The sequence below is a fragment of the Humulus lupulus genome, chromosome 1 (genome assembly GCF_963169125.1).
Source record: "Humulus lupulus chromosome 1, drHumLupu1.1, whole genome shotgun sequence".
NCBI classification, from domain to species: Eukaryota; Viridiplantae; Streptophyta; class Magnoliopsida; order Rosales; family Cannabaceae; genus Humulus; species Humulus lupulus.
The window spans coordinates 310,210,577-310,229,617 of NC_084793.1; the positions used below are offsets into that span (position 1 = coordinate 310,210,577).

Genomic DNA, 19,041 nt, shown 5'->3' on the forward strand with positions numbered 1-19,041 from the left:
GCCTACTTTTGATAATTTTTTGCAAAATAGTCTCTGTCTAAAATTATGAGAGACTATTTTGCAAAAAATTATTAAAACTAAACTAGAATGCAAAATAAATTTAAAAAATAAGCCATTTTGCGAACCCTTCATTTATTTGTGTACTAAAAACCGAATCAAGATATAGCATATATTTGAAATTGTATAGATAAATATTGTAATATTATAATAAGATATGGTTTCATATTCAGGTTTCTAAAAGAAATATTATTAGTAATAAATTATGAGAAATTATAATTGTGTACAAAAAATCAATACACATTTTATTATTTCTTTATTTATTATTTTTCCTTTCGCAATTTAAAATCTTTAAAATTAAAATTTAAATAGCTGGATATTATATCCTCATCCAATTCTATATGATTTATGGTGTTATTCACTAACACATGCCATTAAACTAATAAGATGACCAGTTTTTGGGAAGAGACACCCGATCTCAAAAGTCAAAACTTGATTGATATCATTTACAGAGCTCTTAACCAAATCGACGAACATGGTTTTCTTCAGCTGGGCTCGGCCATCTTCAGAGGACTGGAAATCTTGCATCGACAAGTAAGTAATGAACACTAAAAGATTACTACTTTTCAGTTTGTTTTTTGCTACTGAACTTAGCTTATACTGATTGATATGCTCAGGTCAGACAGTTTTAACTATGAAGCCAAGTACAGAGGAGCTAGTGCTAGTCCACTTTCTTCCCTCGAACAAGATAAAGGGCTCTCCAAAGATGGCTTTTTCTTTAACCACAAACGTGTTTTGGTTGGTTCTGGTGTCGACGCATATGAAAAGGGCAAGACTGCTCTTCAGTCTTGGAGGTATGTATGTATCGTGTTTGTATAAATGTCAAATTGGTTTCTCTGCAGAACAACATTATTTTTTAGTATGTTGTGAATCGTCTGAATTTGATAGGCATTTTGGATTGGATTGGGCATTTGTTGACCCCAAAACTCGAACCCAAGTTGGAGAAAAGTTTTGTGTTTGTGTAAAGGAGTTTCTGCCATGGGTTATGATGCCCCTTAAAGTTGTGTATGTGGAGGAGAAGAAGGGAAAGGAACAGCAGCCTCTCTCCTCTTTTAGCTTTGGAAGTGGTACCCTTCAAGGCCACTTACTGGTCTGTTTTGTGGTCCTTCACTTTACTCAACTTTGCCTTTATCTTTTTTAGTGTCATCTTACAAAATGATCATCATCTGAAAGTTATATTGCCAATTGATATTAAAAACTTAATCTATTATCACTGATTACTCATAAGGAGGTATTTGGCAAAATATATATAGTGAACTTGCTAATTTTGGTGGCAGGCTGGGGAAGAACGTTTCTCAATTGAGCTTGATGAGAAGAACCAAGTGTGGTACGAAATACTTTCTTTCTCAAAACCTGCTGACATTTTGTCATTTGTTGGGTACCCATATGTTAGGCTCAGGCAAAAGTATTTTGCCCAGCAATCTGCTAATGCTGTTCTAAAACATCTTAATGCTTCCCAATCCCCTGAATGAAGGAAGGTATAGAATATCTGAGGACTAGGAAATAATAACAATTGTTGTGTAGGTGTCCAAAAGGGACTCGAATCTCAGGCTTTGTGAGAGCAAACCACATACCAAGCATTTGAGCTAACCCTCTTAGATGAAGGAAATTCAGCTTTTGAATTGAATGTGTTAAGTGTGTGTAATCCAAACAAGGTTCACAAATCTCCTTTCATTTTCTTTGTTGTTGTTTTCTTTCTGCATAAACTTAATCTCTTGTCTCCAATGATTTCATGAAACATACATAGCTAATTTTAGATAGGGAACACATCATGACACATGGAACTAGTCAATCATTTTAGACTTTGTGTGACAGAAAACACATCAAATCTAAACAAACAAACAAAGAAATCCTCCAACACATTGGATTAATCCAAAGATAACCCATTTGGAAGATTAATAAAACTCACTCACAGCATGTCATTGCATATATTCTCCAAGACTACTAATTAGACTAATTAGTATTATATTGACGACTCTTCTTATAATCATCTTAAGAGTATGATACAATATTAGAACTTGCAATCAAATTCAAAACAGCATAAGACAGAATTTATAGAGTATGTGCATTGATTCTAATCAAACATTAGGAGAAAAAAAGAAGGATAGAAAGATGAACCAATGAAGCAACAAAAGAACAAAACTAACCATATTACTATGGGCTGGCTTTACTACGCCTAACCCAACCCATAATATTGCTTCATTGCTATATACACAAGCGTTTGCCTGAAGAACCGTTGCTGTGGCGTGGTCCATAGTGTGGCGGTGGAGGAGGCGTAAATGGGTTGAAGATGTTTATGTATTCCGGCTGTTGATTCACTGGTGCAAAACTCCGGTTATCCAAGTTGTACACTTTGAACTCAGGATCACAATAGATTATGCAGTTTCCTCGACACCTACTAAAATTCTTGGCAGATGTAATGTATGAGCAATCTTCACCCAAGAACAATATTTGGTCACCTAAGCTTTTTATCTCAACCCATCTTTCTTGGTCCAGATTCAGCTTGTAAAGTCTGAATTTTTCCACCTTAACACTACTAGTTCTTCTTCCTATATTATAATACATATAATTATGTTTCTTGCTTAGATATCTATCCACCAAAAGCAGCTCCCCATTAAACACCAGCAAATTCTTCTTGTCACCAGCCCCACCTGAAATCACAGAAGCAATCTCTGTGATCTTCAGATCAGAATCAACAACCACAGCTCTCCCAAACTCATCAACAGCACAGAACTTTCCTCGGTAGACAATGACATCTTCGTAGGAGAGTTGAGACTCCATGTCATCTATGGCAGTCCACCTATCTTGGCCTAGTTTCAAGTGCCATAAAACCCCAGCTGCGACAACCATGAGAGACGGGCAATCTTGGTTTGGGTTCAAAGCCACTTTGTAGTTACAGTGGTTGAGGTTAGAGTATTGTAGAGTGTAAGACTTGGTCAGCTCAAAGACTCGGAACTGTAACGAGTTTAGTACCTTGGGGAACGAGTCAGGCAGGGGGTGAACTCGGAGTGGGGAGAGAGGGTTTATGAGATGAAGTTGCTGACCCAGTTCTTGATTTTCTTTGATCTTGACTATCCAACCCGATGGACTGGAGTTCGAGGTGGAAGCCATGGCACAGCTCTCCAGTGGAGAGAGATGGTAGACTGTGGACTCGGTGAGTAGCAGAGAACTTTCTTGGAGATGGGATGGACCCAAGTAAGAAACTTTGGCTGGTAAAACGACTCTGTTTCGGTAAGGAAGAGCTGAGGATCGCCATGACTCGCAGACTGAGCTGAATCGGGTAAGGTCTATCTTGGTGTGGAGATGATCGATGATTATTTCCAGTAGTTCATTGGGAAGATCAGACCACTGTGATATGCTCATTTTTGGCATATAGATATTGATCTGTTTCTTCCAAAAATATTCTCTTTCAAAAGTTTGTCTTTTACAATCACGAGTTAGATTTTGTTTCTTCTTTTAATAATCTATTATCTGTACGGATTGATTGGTTTGGATTATTTCTAGAATTAAAATCTCTTCTTGTTCATAAAGTTTCCGCATTTAAACCGTGTTGCTTTGTTTCGAAGGAAACCAATCTTTCTTTTCTTTTGGCAATAACGGTGAATCTCTAACTTACGTGAATGAGTTAGTATTATCAATTAGTCTTTGAAATGTTTGAATTACAAAATTTGAAATTTATTTATTTTTAATTTTGAAAGGGAAAGATTCAAACTTCAAATTTTCTTTTTTTGATTTGAAAGGGACAAAGATAAAAAGACCAAATTTAAAAAAAATGTTAAATACTCCATAATTTTACAAAAATACTATTTTATATATAAATATTATTTAATGCTCACGGCCGGCTTGTCTTTAGTTCCCAACTTGTTTGGCTAGTGAATGGTTTATTTTTCTTCTATCTTTTGCAATCACTAGTTATGAAGAAGTATGTTCTCACTAGGTTTAGCAAATCTTATAATTGATTCTTTGATTAGTTTGTAATGTGGGCAATTAAGCAATGGATGAGTAGAAGTTTTACACAATTCTATGGCCCAATTATATAAAGAGTTTATATATTTTTGGACCTTGTGTTTTGTCTCATTACTTGTTTGGACTCTGTGTTTTGACAAATTACTTTTTGGACCTTATGTTTTGTAAAATTGTTAAAATAGAACCCTAAACCCGATTTTGGTCAATATTTTCTCAACTAAAATCACAAATAATTTACTAAACTAATAATTCAGAACAAAAATAAAATCATTATGCTTAAAACTTTGTTGTTATATTCAATTTTTTCTTTATCAAAATTGAGTTTAGGGTTCGATTTTAACAATTTTACAAAACATATGGTCCAAAAAGTAATTTGTCAAAACACAAGGTCCAAACAGGTAATTGGACAAAACACATAGTTCAAAAAAGTATAATCCCTTATATAAATATATATCTTTCGTTGTTATTATTAAATCATCTATGAAAGACCGTCTCTTTCTCCTCAATATCTCAGCAATAGAGGAAGAAGAAAAAAGAATAAAAACCTTAAAAAAAATAATAGGGAATTTACTCAATTGGTACCCTTTGTTTTGGTAAAGTATCGTTCTGATACTATTAGTTTTCAATAATGCTCATATGGTAACCCGTATTTTGAAAACATGACCAAATTGTCAACAGTTATATATAGTTTGTAACTTGTATAATTGAGAGTAATTTGATTAGATTGGTAAAATTTTATTAATTAAATTTGAGTTTCGGGTACCAAATATGTATAATTTTAAAATATAGAGTACCAAATATGTACAATTTTAAAATACAAGGTACCAAATATGTACAATTTCAAAATGTAGGGTACTAAATGAACATTATTTGTAAACACAGGGTATCAAGATGATATTTTGCAAAAACACAAGGTACCAAATGGTTACCTCCCAAAAAAAATAAAAGAAGATCTCAACTGGCCAAAAAACCTTAACCGCTTCGACTACAAGTTATTGTACTTCAAGATGTGTAATTAATCTCAATTTAAATGCGTATCTAGAATTATGTGAAATGTGAGAAGGTTCAATAGTAGAATAGGCTTTAAAGAGAGCAATTGTCACCGATGAGGTAGTATAAACCTAATTTGTTTTAGCAAAAACAACAAGCTCTTGAGCATGGCACCGGACTCTTTATAGGGATATTGGTGGCATAAATACCTAAGTGCATGTAACGCCCTAAACTCCAGGGACCGTTACGGTGCACATTGCAAACAGTGCTAAACTCGCTAATCGAGTCATTTGGCCATAAACGTGTAACTAAGTATGATTAGCGGTTTAGGGGTTAAAAATTTCGGTTCAGATGTAACGTTTCATTAGAACGTTTACTGTATACATTGGGATCCCAAAAATATAATTTAAAGGTTTATTACAACAAAATATTTACAACCAGCCGATCTAAGCGGCAAAACAGGGTTTAACCCTAGTTCTTCTCCTTCAAACCTCGGCCGTGGTGGTCGAGCAGCTGCATATGTACACATCGTCACCTAAGCTCTCAAACTCAAGGATGGTCCAACTTTCTTTTGCCTTTACCTGCACCACATAGCACCCATGAGCCGAAGCCTAGCAAGAAAACCCAATATGCTCATGAACAATCATATCTGGCATGCCTAGCAAATATTGCTTTATTCAAGCATGCAAATAAATTCAAACAATGCTGGGGAATCGAGGATAAGAAATCCTGCCCTCTTGATTGGATGGCTATCAAGCCAATCCTAATCAGATGAGTGATTTAATATTAGAGGTTCTGGTAAACCATATTGAGTGACCGACAAACAAGTCACTACGGGGCTCAGCACCCAAAGCCATGCAAATGATGATCAAAATGATCATACAGAACTTATAGCCCTGAATAGATGAGTGAATATCAATTTGAGGTTCTGTTAACCATATTGAGTGACTGACAAGCAAATCTAAACAAACAAAGAAAGAAATCCTCCAACACATTGGATTAACCCAAAGATAACCCATTTGGAAGATTAATAAAACTCACTCACAGCATGTCATTGCATATATTCTCCAAGACTACTAATTAGACTAATTAGTATTATTGACGACTCTTCTTATAATCATCTTAAGAGTATGATACAATATTAGAACTTGCAATCAAATTCAAAACAGCATAAGACAGAATTTATAGAGTATGTGCATTGATTCTAATCAAACATTAGGAGAAAAAAAGAAGGATAGAAAGATGAACCAATGAAGCATCAAAAGAACAAAACTACGCCTAACCCAACCCTAACCCAACCCATAATATTGCTTCGTTGCTATATACACAAGCGTTTGCCTGAAGAACCGTTGCTGTGGCGTGGTCCATAGTGCGGCGGTGGAGGAGGCGTAAATGGGTTGAAGATGTTTATGTATTCCGGCCGTTGATTCACTGGTGCAAAGCTCCGGTAATCCAAGTTGTACACTTTGAACTCAGGATCACAATAGATTATGCAGTTTCCTCTACATCCACTAAAATTCTTGGCAGATGTAATGTATGAGCAATCTTCACCCAAGAACAATATTTGGTCACCTAAGCTTTCTATCTCAACCCATCTTTCTTGGTCCAGATTCAGCTTGTAAAGTCTGAATTTTTCCACCTTAACACTACTAGTTCTTCTTCCTATATTATAATACATATAATTATGTTTCTTGCTTAGATATCTATCCACCAAAAGCAGCTCCCCATTAAACACCAGCAAATTCTTCTTGTCACCAGCCCCACCTGAAATCACAGAAGCAATCTCTGTGATCTTCAGATCAGAATCAACAACCACAGCTCTCCCAAACTCATCAACAGCACAGAACTTTCCTCGGTAGACAATGACATCTTCGTAGGAGAGTTGAGACTCCATGTCATCTATGGCAGTCCACCTATCTTGGCCTAGTTTCAAGTGCCATAAAACCCCAGCTGCGACAACCATGAGAGACGGGCAATCTTGGTTTGGGTTCAAAGCCACTTTGTAGTTACAGTGGTTGAGGTTAGAGTATTGTAGAGTGTAAGACTTGGTCAGCTCAAAGACTCGGAACTGTAACGAGTTTAGTACCTTGGGGAACGAGTCAGGCAGGGGGTGAACTCGGAGTGGGGAGAGAGGGTTTATGAGATGAAGTTGCTGACCCAGTTCTTGATTTTCTTTGATCTTGACTATCCAACCCGATGGACTGGAGTTCGAGGTGGAAGCCATGGCACAGCTCTCCAGTGGAGAGAGATGGTAGACTGTGGACTCGGTGAGTAGCAGAGAACTTTCTTGGAGATGGGATGGACCCAAGTAAGAAACTTTGGCTGGTAAAACGACTCTGTTTCGGTAAGGAAGAGCTGAGGATCGCCATGACTCGCAGACTGAGCTGAATCGGGTAAGGTCTATCTTGGTGTGGAGATGATCGATGATTATTTCCAGTAGTTCATTGGGAAGATCAGACCACTGTGATATGCTCATTTTTGGCATATAGATATTGATCTGTTTCTTCCAAAAATATTCTCTTTCAAAAGTTTGTCTTTTACAATCACGAGTTAGATTTTGTTTCTTCTTTTAATAATCTATTCTCTGTACGGATTGATTGGTTTGGATTATTTCTAGAATTAAAATCTCTTCTTGTTCATAAAGTTTCCGCATTTAAACCGTGTTGCTTTGTTTCGAAGGAAACCAATCTTTCTTTTCTTTTGGCAATAACGGTGAATCTCTAACTTACGTGAATGAGTTAGTATTATCAATTAGTCTTTGAAATGTTTGAATTACAAAATTTGAAATTTATTTATTTTTAATTTTGAAAGGGAAAGATTCAAACTTCAAATTTTCTTTTTTTGATTTGAAAGGGACAAAGATAAAAAGACCAAATTTTTTAAAAATGTTAAAGACTCCATAATTTTACAAAAATACTATTTTATATATAAATATTATTTAATGCTCACGGCCGGTTTGTCTTTATTTCCCGACTTGTTGGCTAGTGAATGGTTTATTTTTCTTCTATCTTTTGCAATCATAGTTAGGAAGAAGTATGTTCTCACTAGGTTTAGCAAATCTTATAATTGATTCTTTGATTAGTTTGTAATGTGGGCAATTAAGCAATGGATGAGTAGAAGTATTACACAATTCCATAGCCCAATTATAGGATTTATACTCTTTTGGATCCTATGTTTTGTTTCATTACCTATTTGGACTCTGTGTTTTGACAAATTATTTTTTAGACCTTATGTTTTGTAAAATGGTTAAAATAGAACCCTAAACTCGATTTTGGTCAATGATTTCTCAACTAAAATTACAAGTAATTTACCAAATTAACAATTCAGAACAAAAATAAAATCATTCTGCTTAAAAAATGTATTGTTATATTCAATTTTTTCTTCATCAAAATTGAGTTTAGGGTTCTATTTTAACCATTTTACAAAATATAATGTAACGCTCTGGATAGTCAAGACCGTTATACTGTGTGTTTATAAAGGTGCAAGGCTTGCTAATCAAGTCATTTAACTCAAAATGTGTCACTAAAACTACAAAGGAACTAGGGTTAAAATATTTTGGTCTCAAAAGTTTCATTTCTTATAAACAAATATTCTTTTTACATGGGATCCCAAAAGTAGTAAAGTTAAAGACCGTTTACAAAAGATTCAGGATTTAAATATAGTCGCTGGCCACTCTAAGGCAAAACAGATAAATAGGCTTTTCTCATCCCGATCAGCTGACTATGTACATTCAGCCCCGCAACTCTCCATCTCAGGGTTGGTCCAACTTGCTTTTGTCTTTACCTGCACCACGTAGCACCCGTGAGCCAAGGCCCAGCAAGAAAACACAATAACAGAGCATAATCAATCAACAGACAATCAGATAACTCATACCGCATAAGCATGTACTCAATAGTCTAAGCATTCATGTTAATCAAGTATTCAGCATACTAAGTATATCATTTCACATCAGTAATCGATTCACATATGATAACTAGGGTTAACGCCCTTAGTCCGCACTCTCTATTTATCCCACTGACTCCGGCCTACTTAAACCGGACTTAGTGAATATTAAGCTGTCCTCAGCTACCAGTGGCCGAGCCACACCCTATGCGCAAGTATTATTTACGGCACCCTTAGGCCATTTATCACATGTCCCATGGCATAATACCATCTATGACATCATACAGATATAGGGAGCTCTTAGTCCCATCACAAATACATAACCGGGTGCAGTTTTCTTATCTTTAGATTCGCTAGCTTTGTTCAATTTGATCCTCAAGCACGATCACGCCTGAGCCCTAGCGTACACCTAGTCACAGCCATAGATCAGAATCATCACCAAACCTCAAATCCAAAATCCTAGCCTCGGGACCAATCCCGAGCCCTCGGGAAGCCCTAATTCCACCAAATGGGGTGGTGGAATCAAACCCCGAACCTCCAGGCAAAAAACCCTTGAAAATAACCCAAAAACCCATTTCTCAGGGTAGCGCTTCAACGCCCTAAGGAGAGCGCTATAGCGCTACAAACAGAGCCAAAAGGCTCAGGAACTTTGGGACCTAGCGCTGTAGCGCCCAGTCACAGCACAGCCCAGCACAGATTTTCCCCTTCGAACTTTCCCGAGCCAAATCTTACCAAAACTCAACCAAACCTTAACCAAACTTCAAAACAAGCCTCCCAACATCCTCAACTCATCCCATAAGTCCCAACCACAAGAAATTCAATCACATGCACCCCAAAACTCAAAATCCACCATAGCTGAACCTAAAGCTCAAAATCTCAGCAAAACCACAGAATTCACCAAACTTGAAACTAGAGTTTCTTACCTCTGATGGATGAGCTCAAATTAGGTTATCCTCCACACTAGCTTAGCATTCACTTCCTCAAAGCTTCAGCCTCAACTCTCTAGAATTCCCCATCAAAGCTCAGCTCAAAATCCATATCAATACTAAGAACTAGAAACTGAAAAACAACCTTAGACCTTACCTCAAATGGATGGACTTCTCTTGCTAACTCCTTGCTTATTCCTCAAGCCAGACCAAGGTCCCTAGCCTCAAGCTCCTGCCCAGACTCTCCCTAAATTTCAGCTCAAAACTCCTTGAGGAAATGAGGAAGAAACCTAAACCGAATGGGAGAAGAAAGGACCCTTGTTTTCCTTCATTCTTTTTTTCTTCTTCTTTCTTTTCTTTCCTTTCTTTCCTTCAAATTCTAGACTTCCCACTAAGTCATAAAGCCAAATCAGCACTTAACTCTTATCCCTTACAAGCCAAATGACCACAATACCCTCTCATTAAAATTTAAGCCCTTAATCCACCCAAGGGCATTCTGGTCATTTATTCATAATTCCCGCTAATTCCTCGAGTGTCTCTAATATTTACCGCTTACTTCCCAACCCCTAACTAATCATCAATTATATTCCCCAATATCAAAATAGGCTCCAATATATTCTCTAAATTCCCAAAAATACTCCCAGGCTCGTCCTGAGCCGGGTATAAATCCCCGCCATGACTTTTTCGCTGAACCGCTCACTAGGATCGTCTCGAGTCACAGATTACAAATATATCCACATAATAATGTGGTCTCATCAATTTATCACAAATATATACAATTATGCCATCAGCGGGCCAAAATTACGATTATGTCTTTCTAACCTAGTCAGGGCCTACATGCATACTAATACACATAGTCATGCATCACAGATATTCAAATAATCATATAACATGCGTTTAATCATTAAATCACATATAATCTAATTATGCCCTCCCGACACACTAATCAAGGCCCTTAAGCCTTATTAGTAAATTTGAGTCGTTACACATAGGGTCCAAAAAGTAATTTGTCAAAACACAGGGTCCAAACAGGTAATGAGACAAAACACATGGTCCTCAATAGCTCATCAATGGAGGAAGAAGAAAAAAGAATGAAAACCTTAAAAGAAAAAAGAAATTTACTCAATTGGTACCCTTTGTTTTTGCAATGTATCGTTCTGATACTATCTGTTTTCAACAATGCTCATATGGTACCCCGTATTTTGAAAACATGGATATTTGGTATCCTAATTGATAAAATTTTGTCAATATGACCAAATTGTCAACAGTTATATATAGTTTGTAACTTGTATAATTGAGAATAATTTGACTAGATTGGTAAAATTTTATTAATTAAATTTAAGTTTAGGGTACCAAATATGTACAATTTTAAAATACAAGATACAAAATATGTACAATTTTAAAATCTAGGGTAATAAATGAACATTATATGTAAACACAGGGTATCAAGATGATATTTTGCAAAAACACAGGATACCAAATAATTACCTTCCTTTGGGAAGATCTCAACTGGCCAAAAAAAAAATCGCTTCGACTACAAGTTATTGTACTTCAAGATGTGTAATTAATCTCAATTTAAATGCTTAGCTAGAATTATGTGAAATGTAAGAAGGTTCAATAATAGAATAGGCTTTAAAGAGAGCAATTGTCACCGATGAGGTAGTATAAACCTAATTTCTTTTAGCAGAAACAACAAACTCTTGAGCATGGCACCAGACTCTTTATAACTTTATAGGAATATTGGTGGCATAAATACGTTAGTGCATGTTTCTGTTGCACTTAAATACCTAATTTTATTTTTTGGACGTCATAAAAATGCATGAAATTTTTTAATTAGGGATATTGACTACTTAAATTTACAAGTTTATAGCATAAAAAATAATATATTTTTAAATTTTTTTTTTAACTTTGTGTGAATGAAAACACAGCAAATCTAAACAAAGTAAGAAGCAAATGCTCCAACCCATTGGATTAATCCAAAGATAACCATTTGGAAGATTGATACAACTTATTAACAGCATAAATTCTTACTTATGATGACTCTGCTTCTTTGACAGTAGGATATAAGATTAGAACTTTTTGGGGACAAGGGATTCCTTATTTTACATTCATCATAATTAGGATTCCTAGTATCCAATCAATTAGAAACCTGGGAACACTAATGAAAACGTAACAATCAAATTCAAAACAACAAAAGGCACAGAATTCTCAAGAGTATATATATATACATTAATTGATCAGAATAAACCAACGAAGCAACAAAAGAGTCAAGCTCACCATACAGCTTGACAATTCATAGTTGTACTGCTTCATTACCAGAAGAACCGCCGCCGTGTTCCATGGGGGCGCGGCCGTGGAGGAGACTTAGGCGGGTTGAAGATGTTAGTGTATTCCGGGTGTTGAGTCACTGGTACTATTCTCCGGTCATCCAAGTTGTACACTTTGAAATGTGGATCACTATAGATTATGCAGTTTCCTCTACACCCACCAAAACTCTTAGCAGATATAGTGTACGAGCAATCTTCACCCAAGAACAATATTTGGTCACCTAAGGTTTCAACCTCAATCCATTTTTTCTGGTCCAGTTTGAGAAAGTAAAGCCTGAATTCTTCAACCTTAACACTACTAGTACTTCTTCCTCCATTAATATCATACATATAATTATGTTCCTTGGTCAGATATCTATCCACTAAAAGCAGCTCCCCATTAAAGTCAACCAAATTCTTCTTGTCACCAGCACCACCTGGAATCGCAGAAGCAATCTCCGTGATCTTCAAAGCAGCAGAATCAACCACCACAGCTCTCCCAAACTCATCAACAGCGCAGAACTTTCCCCGGTAGAGAGTGACATCTTCGTAGCAGAGTTGAGAGACCGTGTCATCAATGGCAGTCCACCTATCTTGGCCTAGTTTCAAGTGCCATAAAACCCCAGTTGCGACGGTCATGAGAGATGGGAAATCGTGGTTCGGGTTCAAAGCCACTTTGTAGTTGAGGTTCGAGAATTGGAGAGCGTAAGACTTGGTCACCTCAGAGACTCGGAACTGTAACGAGTTTAGTACCTTGGGGAACGAGTCAGGCAGGGGGTGAACTCGGAGTGGAGAGAGAGGGTTTATGAGATGGGGTTGGGGTTGTTGACCCAGTTGTTGACTTTCTTTGATCTTGACAATCCAACCCCATAGACTGGAGTTCGAGGTCGAAGCCATGGAACCGATCTCCGGCGGAGAGAGATGGTAGACTGTGGACTCGGTGAGTAGCAGAGAGCTTTCTCGGAGATGGGGTGGACCCAAGTAAGGAACTTTGGGTGGTAAAACGACGCTGTTTTGGTGAGGAAGAGCTGAAGATCTCCATGACTCGCAGACTGAGCGGAATCGGGTATGGTCTGTTTTGGTGTGGAGATTATCGATGATGATCTCCAAGAGCTCGTTGGGAAGATCAGACCACTGTGCTATGCTCATAATTAGTATGTTAACCTCTTTTTTCTCTAAAAGACAACTCTTTTAACGTTAACCGTAACCGAAGCCGAAACAGAGCGGTTTGACATAGTCAAATTAGACACACAGATTTTTACTCTTATCTTGTTCTGACGCGTTTGATTTTGACTTCTTTCAATAATTTCTATACAATATAACGTTGTCAAAATTTGATTGGTTTTGATTGGTTTGGTAGCTACAAAATCTTTTGTCGTTCTTAAAGTCTCCTTCACATGATTTAAGCTCTGTTGCTTGGTTTCCAAGCTATCCCATCTCTCTTTTCTTTTCTTTCCTGAAAATGATAATTTTTTAAAATTCATTTATTATTATTTTTTCAAAATTTTAGAGGATAAATAAAAATTCGAACTTGAAGTCTGTCTTCCATATTGGAACACAGTTCGAAAAACATAATTTTTAATGTCACATGTGTTAAAAGTGCTAATTAAAATCAAAGATCCAAGAACTAAAAAAATAATAATTCAAGGGGATTTACAAAAATATTGTAGTGCAAATATGGCAATGATCCCAAAGAACATGTGTTAAAAGTGCTAATTAAACCAAATCAAAGTACATATGTATATAAGAAATAATTAAATCAAATCAAGTACATATGTATCTATATAAGAAAAGTACCATCATAGTGTTTATTAGGAAAATCCCTTCTTGTCTTTTGGGGTTGTCGAGTGCAAATCATAACTTATTCTTTTTAGGGTTTCTTGTCTTTTGGGGTTGTCGAGTGCAAATCATAACTTATTCTTTTTAGGGTTTTTTTAAGCTGCAGTTTTCGTTTTTTACTCTTTGTAATAGTGAGATCCCGTGGGAACCCGCCCCTAATGGGGCAGGGGCGGGGAACATAACCCTAATCCTAAATCCGACCTGTTTACATTGTAATTTATATTTTTAATATAAATATTATTAAAAATATATAATATAATAATTTATATAAAAATATATATTTATTAATGGTATAATTTATTATTTTTTAATTATTTTATATTAAAAAGTATTAATTATTTTAATTTATTTGATCAATTATAAAAAAAAAATTAAACATTTTTATCAAATGAGTATCCGATGGGGCCCCAACCCTGAGACGGGACGGGGACAGACGGGGACAGGGGAGCCGTCCCCGACCTCGCCCCATTTACATTCCTAATCTAACTCAATTCCATTTATTTCATTATTATGCTGTCAAGCTACAGTACCCCCACCAAATATAGTGAAGTACTGCAGCAACGGCAAAAACAAAATCAATACTATTTTACTTTTTTACATTAATATTTAATAATAAATATATATGTATATTATTTTATATATAAGATAAAATAATAAAATAAAAAATAATATAATAATTAGTATAATTTTTGGTATTGTAATTGGAATTAAAAAATAATATAAGACTAAGATTTTTTAATTTTAGTATTGGTGAAACACAATATATGATATAATGGGTTTGAGATGGCCTACCATAGTGTTTGAGGAAAATCCCTCATTCTCTTCGTGGGGGTTGTCCAATACAATACAAATCATTCATAAAATCCATTCTTTTTACACATTTTCTATGGAATCATATATACACATGGGCCAGGTTCTCCCAATTGCTCATATTCATTGAATTAAATACACCATGTTCACTCAGGAACAGACCCTACAAACTAGATGGAATATTACTAAGTACTAACTAATCAATACTCTGAAGTCATATAGATGGGACATCTCTCCAAATTGCAAGCCTTCTTTCTTTGACTCCTGTTCACCTGTCAATATTATAGCATACCAATAAGAACATGAACAACATAAAACTCTTATCTCATACATGGTTTTGCAAGTACTAGTCTTTCAGACAATTACTAAAGTTGACCAAAGAAGATTCCAGGTTAGACTTCTTATGCTCGATTTCTTCAACTACCTTAATATAGTGAGACATCAGAGTAGAACACCTTCATAATACATCGTACAAGATCCCCATGTTCTCTACAAACAGATGAAAGCAAAACTAATCTCTGTACTACGAGTAAAACAGCAGTATTTACACTTCTAAATATATCATATCATATCAGGAGCATATAATTTACAGAAAATTTGATTTGCTATAACTTTTGGTTATCTCTAAAGTCAATACAAATTATTATTTAGTCAGAGCTGAAGACCAGCTAATTGACCCATATTGATGGGCTCAACATTCTGTTCACCACCACCATAGAGAGCCATCTGTTCACAAGATTATGTCCATGACTACTTTTTGAATTAAACTGAAAGATCCCATTACTAAAAACAATAATTCAAGAGAATTTGTAAAAGTTTCACAGTGGAATTAATTATTGCAATGATCCCAAACAAAATATATGTTGAAAGTACTAAATAAGCCAAATCACAGTACATATATAAGAAAGTTACCATAGTGTGTTTGAGGAAAATCCCTCATCTTAGAAAATCCATTCTTCTAACACTTTCTATGGGATCATATATACACATGGGCCAGACTCTTATTTAATATAATAACATATTCACTTGCTCATATTCATTCAATCAAATACATCATTTTCAATCAGGAACGGACCCTACAACTGGATGGTATATAACTCATTTATCAATATTGTGAAGTGAAGTAATATGATTGGAGATCTCTCCAAATTGCAAGCCTTCTTTCTTTGACTCCTCTTCACCTGTCAATATACAAATAAGAACATGATAAACATATAACCCTTTCCTCATATATGGTTTCGCAAGTAATAGTCTTTAAGATTGTTACAAAAACTGACCAAAAAAGATTAAAGGTTAGCCTTTCTTGTACTCGATTTCTTCCACTAGCTGCAGACAAAACTACCTCACTATGCCATAATAAAGCATCCATATGTCTATGTAATGTAGGCGTGTGATATAATGAGACATTAGAGTAAAACAACTTCACAATTCATCGTACAAGATCCCATGTCCTCGACAAACAGATTAATGCAAAACTAATCTCTGTCCTAAGAGTAAAACAACAGTTGACTTATAAGTTTTCTTAAGAACTATGCAAGGAACCAGCTCTTTTCTGTTCGAGCAACTCTCCGAATCTCGGCTGACCATTCTTAGACAACACAGGCAACGGAACTAGCAGTATTGACTGGTCGATTCTTGTTCAGATTTAGAGTCAAGGATTCGACCATGTTGGTAAAAAAACACTAGTCCAAAAGGGAAAAGTAAGATCACGTGTACTAATAAACACAAACAAGACTGTTTTCACATATTCTTCTTCAGGGAAAAAGGACTGTCAGTAGGGTCCTTCGGAATTTATAAACATCATATCATACCAGCTCAATGCAATAACAACAATCAACCAAAGTGGAATGATTCACAAGATCCATATACGTATAAGTAAACATAACAACACTAGTCATCAGTCAAGAACTTTATAATAGCTATGTTTGTATGAAGTACATAAACACTAAAAGTTAACATTATAACTATGTACTCACATTCAGTCTGTGCAAAGCCGAGTTGGAATAGGAGGTGGCCAAAAGATCTGGGAGTAGCCTGGTGTACTTGGTAGGTCCTCAATGGTATGATCCTCTAAGCTGAAAACACACCCACCAAGTCTGCCTAACTTTCTAAGAGCTAAATCCATGTCAAATTGTTCAGTGAAGTAAATGCAATTCTCTCTAAACCCCTCAAACTCAGAAGCTGAAATAGAGAAACAACAGTCATAAGTCAAAACAAAAGACTCATCGTCTCCCAAACACTTGACCTCAACCCATCTTCCCCACTCTTCATCAAGCTTATACACCTTGAAATCTACTGATTTGGGATGATTGAAATCGTATCTCCGGCGACGACGAGGGTGGCGCTGAAGCATGTTGAAATTAACACCATCGTTATCAGTGATACTGCTCTCATCTGGGTATGGAGTCCTATTCTCATCAAGGTACCTATCAACCACAAAAAGCTCATCCTTTGACACCACCAAATGCTTTCGATGACCAAGCCCAAACAACGGAGGCGAGTATTGAACCACTCTCAACGAAGAATCGATCCATGAAACCGTACCCCATCGGTCAACCACATAAGGCTGACCTCTAAAAACAGTGAGATCGTTGTAATCCAGGATCCGATAATCAACAAGGGTAATATCCTCCTCACCATTCTTAGCAAAACCCAGCTTTCCATTATCGTAAATAACGAAGATTGAACAGTCTTCGGGTCGACCCAAGTGGGAATTAGGAGAAAGAACCACTCTGTTCACACCAGCTATAGAAGAAGACCCAGCAACGTATTTAAGCGCATAAGCCGTGGTTAGCTTTGTCAAACTCAACTGAGAGATGTCGAAGAGATTATCAGAAGGGAAACAAGCGATGTCCTTGATTCTTCGGCAAGAGAGCGAGTCTAAAAGACGGAACTTTCCTCGTTGGTACTCTTCAATCTTGATCAGCCACCCCTTAGCGAAATCAGAAGAAGAAGAAGAAGTTGATGGATTGTGAGCTAGGTGGAGGTTGGGGAGGTTGATGCGGTAGACGGTGGTCTCGGAGACGAAGGCTTGGAAAGTGGAGGAGTAAGTTGGTACAGGAAAGTTGAATCGGGGAAGAAGAGTGGAATGGTCGAAAGGAGGGGTGAGAGTGCGCCATGAGCTGCAGACGCTGCGGAATCGGAGAACGTCGATGGGATTGTCCAGGTATCGGCCGATGGCTGCCCAGATTTCGTCAGGGATAAGGGACCAATCTCGGTTAGCCATTTCCTTGATTCACTTTCATGAAACCAACAACCCAAACAAACGGTTTTTATCTATATATATATATATTTTATATGATAATTGGTCGGATACGATTTTTTTTCTTTCTTTAAACGAATATTTTTAACGGAATATTGCATAATATTATTATTATATTTAACCGACCGTAAATATAATTTAAAATAAAATATTTTTTCAAATATATTACAATAATAATTATTTAAAAATAATAAAATTATAAAGAATATAACTTAAATAAAATTTAATACTTTTAGACACATCTTGTACTAATACATGCAGCATACATGCACCGTTGTTTGCTTGATGTCATCACTCATCATTCATATTATTAATGTTAAAATTAAATTAAATATATATATATATCTTCTATATAATAGATGTGTACATAATGGAAATTTTTGGTTGTAAGAGTTTTTTATTTTATTTTTAAGGTTAACTTTAACAAAATATTCTTATATTTAACAGAATATTTTTATATTTAACAGTAGTTTCTAAATACATAAATTTAAATAAAATAAAATAAATAATTAAAAAAATTAAAATAAGATATTTTTGAGATATTTTGTAATGATAATTATTTGAACATAGTTAATAATTAAACAAATTAAAAATAAGATATTTAACAATGATAATTATTTTTAAATAATAAATAATTAAACAAATTAAAATATAATATTTTGAGATGTTTTACAATGATAATTATTTAAAAATAATAAAATTATATGTTTTATAACTTAAATAAACATTTAATCAAACTTACACTCATTTATTAGAATAATATCATATTAAACATATAATATAATCTATTATAAATTAGCAACAAATTGTTTTATTTTTTTAAAAAAACTAGAAAGAAACTTAAATTTAAAATCCACGTATATTATTTAATATTACCTTAAACATATAATATATAATATTTTGTTGTCACTCCCAAATTCATAAACTAGAACAAACATAAACTTAAACAAAATAAATAAATTATTTAATTAAAATATGATATTTATTTCAAAATTTATATAAT

The 19,041-nt window shown here is 35.3% G+C and overlaps 5 protein-coding genes across 8 annotated transcripts; 1 reads left to right on the plus strand and 4 right to left on the minus strand.

Moving 5' to 3' along the window:
• Positions 1 to 426: 426 nt before the first annotated feature.
• LOC133812905 (UPF0548 protein At2g17695) lies at positions 427 to 1,736 on the plus strand. The gene is made up of 4 exons (XM_062246741.1): positions 427 to 591; positions 675 to 851; positions 946 to 1,147; positions 1,335 to 1,736. The coding sequence occupies exons 1-4, from the start codon at positions 533 to 535 to the stop codon at positions 1,527 to 1,529; spliced, it is 633 nt and encodes a 210-aa protein (XP_062102725.1). The 5' UTR covers positions 427 to 532; the 3' UTR covers positions 1,530 to 1,736.
• A 263-nt stretch (positions 1,737 to 1,999) lies between these two features.
• Positions 2,000 to 3,504, minus strand: LOC133812904 (F-box protein SKIP23-like). Its single transcript, XM_062246740.1, has one exon. It carries the CDS (start codon positions 3,427 to 3,429, stop codon positions 2,263 to 2,265), a length of 1,167 nt encoding a protein of 388 aa, XP_062102724.1. The 5' UTR covers positions 3,430 to 3,504; the 3' UTR covers positions 2,000 to 2,262.
• A 2,827-nt stretch (positions 3,505 to 6,331) lies between these two features.
• LOC133782067 (F-box protein SKIP23-like) lies at positions 6,332 to 7,489 on the minus strand. The gene has a single exon (XM_062221233.1). The coding sequence runs from the start codon at positions 7,487 to 7,489 to the stop codon at positions 6,332 to 6,334; it is 1,158 nt and encodes a 385-aa protein (XP_062077217.1).
• Positions 7,490 to 11,755: 4,266 nt separating this feature from the next.
• On the minus strand, positions 11,756 to 13,346 carry LOC133812906 (F-box protein SKIP23-like). Its single transcript, XM_062246742.1, has one exon. The coding sequence runs from the start codon at positions 13,274 to 13,276 to the stop codon at positions 12,134 to 12,136; it is 1,143 nt and encodes a 380-aa protein (XP_062102726.1). The 5' UTR covers positions 13,277 to 13,346; the 3' UTR covers positions 11,756 to 12,133.
• Positions 13,347 to 14,731: 1,385 nt separating this feature from the next.
• LOC133812907 (putative F-box protein At1g65770) lies at positions 14,732 to 18,047 on the minus strand. Of its 4 annotated transcripts, none has more exons than XR_009884043.1 (3): positions 16,753 to 18,047; positions 15,201 to 15,265; positions 14,732 to 15,048 (listed from the first exon to the last, which is right to left on the minus strand). XR_009884043.1 is itself a non-coding variant. In XM_062246744.1 (2 exons), exon 1 carries the CDS (start codon positions 18,000 to 18,002, stop codon positions 16,755 to 16,757), a length of 1,248 nt encoding a protein of 415 aa, XP_062102728.1. In that variant the 5' UTR covers positions 18,003 to 18,047; the 3' UTR covers positions 14,732 to 15,048; positions 16,753 to 16,754. The 4 variants fall into 4 exon arrangements, 2 of the variants coding, with proteins under 2 accessions (XP_062102728.1, XP_062102727.1); XR_009884042.1 differs by lacking the exon at positions 15,201 to 15,265 and adding an exon at positions 15,689 to 15,957 and having other exon boundaries at positions 16,753 to 18,046; XM_062246744.1 differs by lacking the exon at positions 15,201 to 15,265.
• Positions 18,048 to 19,041: the final 994 nt, after the last annotated feature.

What these genes read in the sequence shown, in the direction of transcription:
- LOC133812905 (XM_062246741.1), top strand. Translation starts at nt 533, where the DNA reads ATGGTTTTCTTCAGCTGGGCTCGGCCATCTTCAGAGGACTGGAAATCT. An exon ending in ACTGCTCTTCAGTCTTGGAG is followed by an intron (nt 852 to 945) that starts GTATGTATGTAT and finishes TGAATTTGATAG; the next exon opens with GCATTTTGGATTGGATTGGG. An exon ending in CCCTTCAAGGCCACTTACTG is followed by an intron (nt 1,148 to 1,334) that starts GTCTGTTTTGTG and finishes TTTTGGTGGCAG; the next exon opens with GCTGGGGAAGAACGTTTCTC.
- LOC133812904 (XM_062246740.1), bottom strand. Translation starts at nt 3,429, where the DNA reads ATGCCAAAAATGAGCATATCACAGTGGTCTGATCTTCCCAATGAACTA.
- LOC133782067 (XM_062221233.1), bottom strand. Translation starts at nt 7,489, where the DNA reads ATGAGCATATCACAGTGGTCTGATCTTCCCAATGAACTACTGGAAATA.
- LOC133812906 (XM_062246742.1), bottom strand. Translation starts at nt 13,276, where the DNA reads ATGAGCATAGCACAGTGGTCTGATCTTCCCAACGAGCTCTTGGAGATC.
- LOC133812907 (XM_062246744.1), bottom strand. Translation starts at nt 18,002, where the DNA reads ATGGCTAACCGAGATTGGTCCCTTATCCCTGACGAAATCTGGGCAGCC.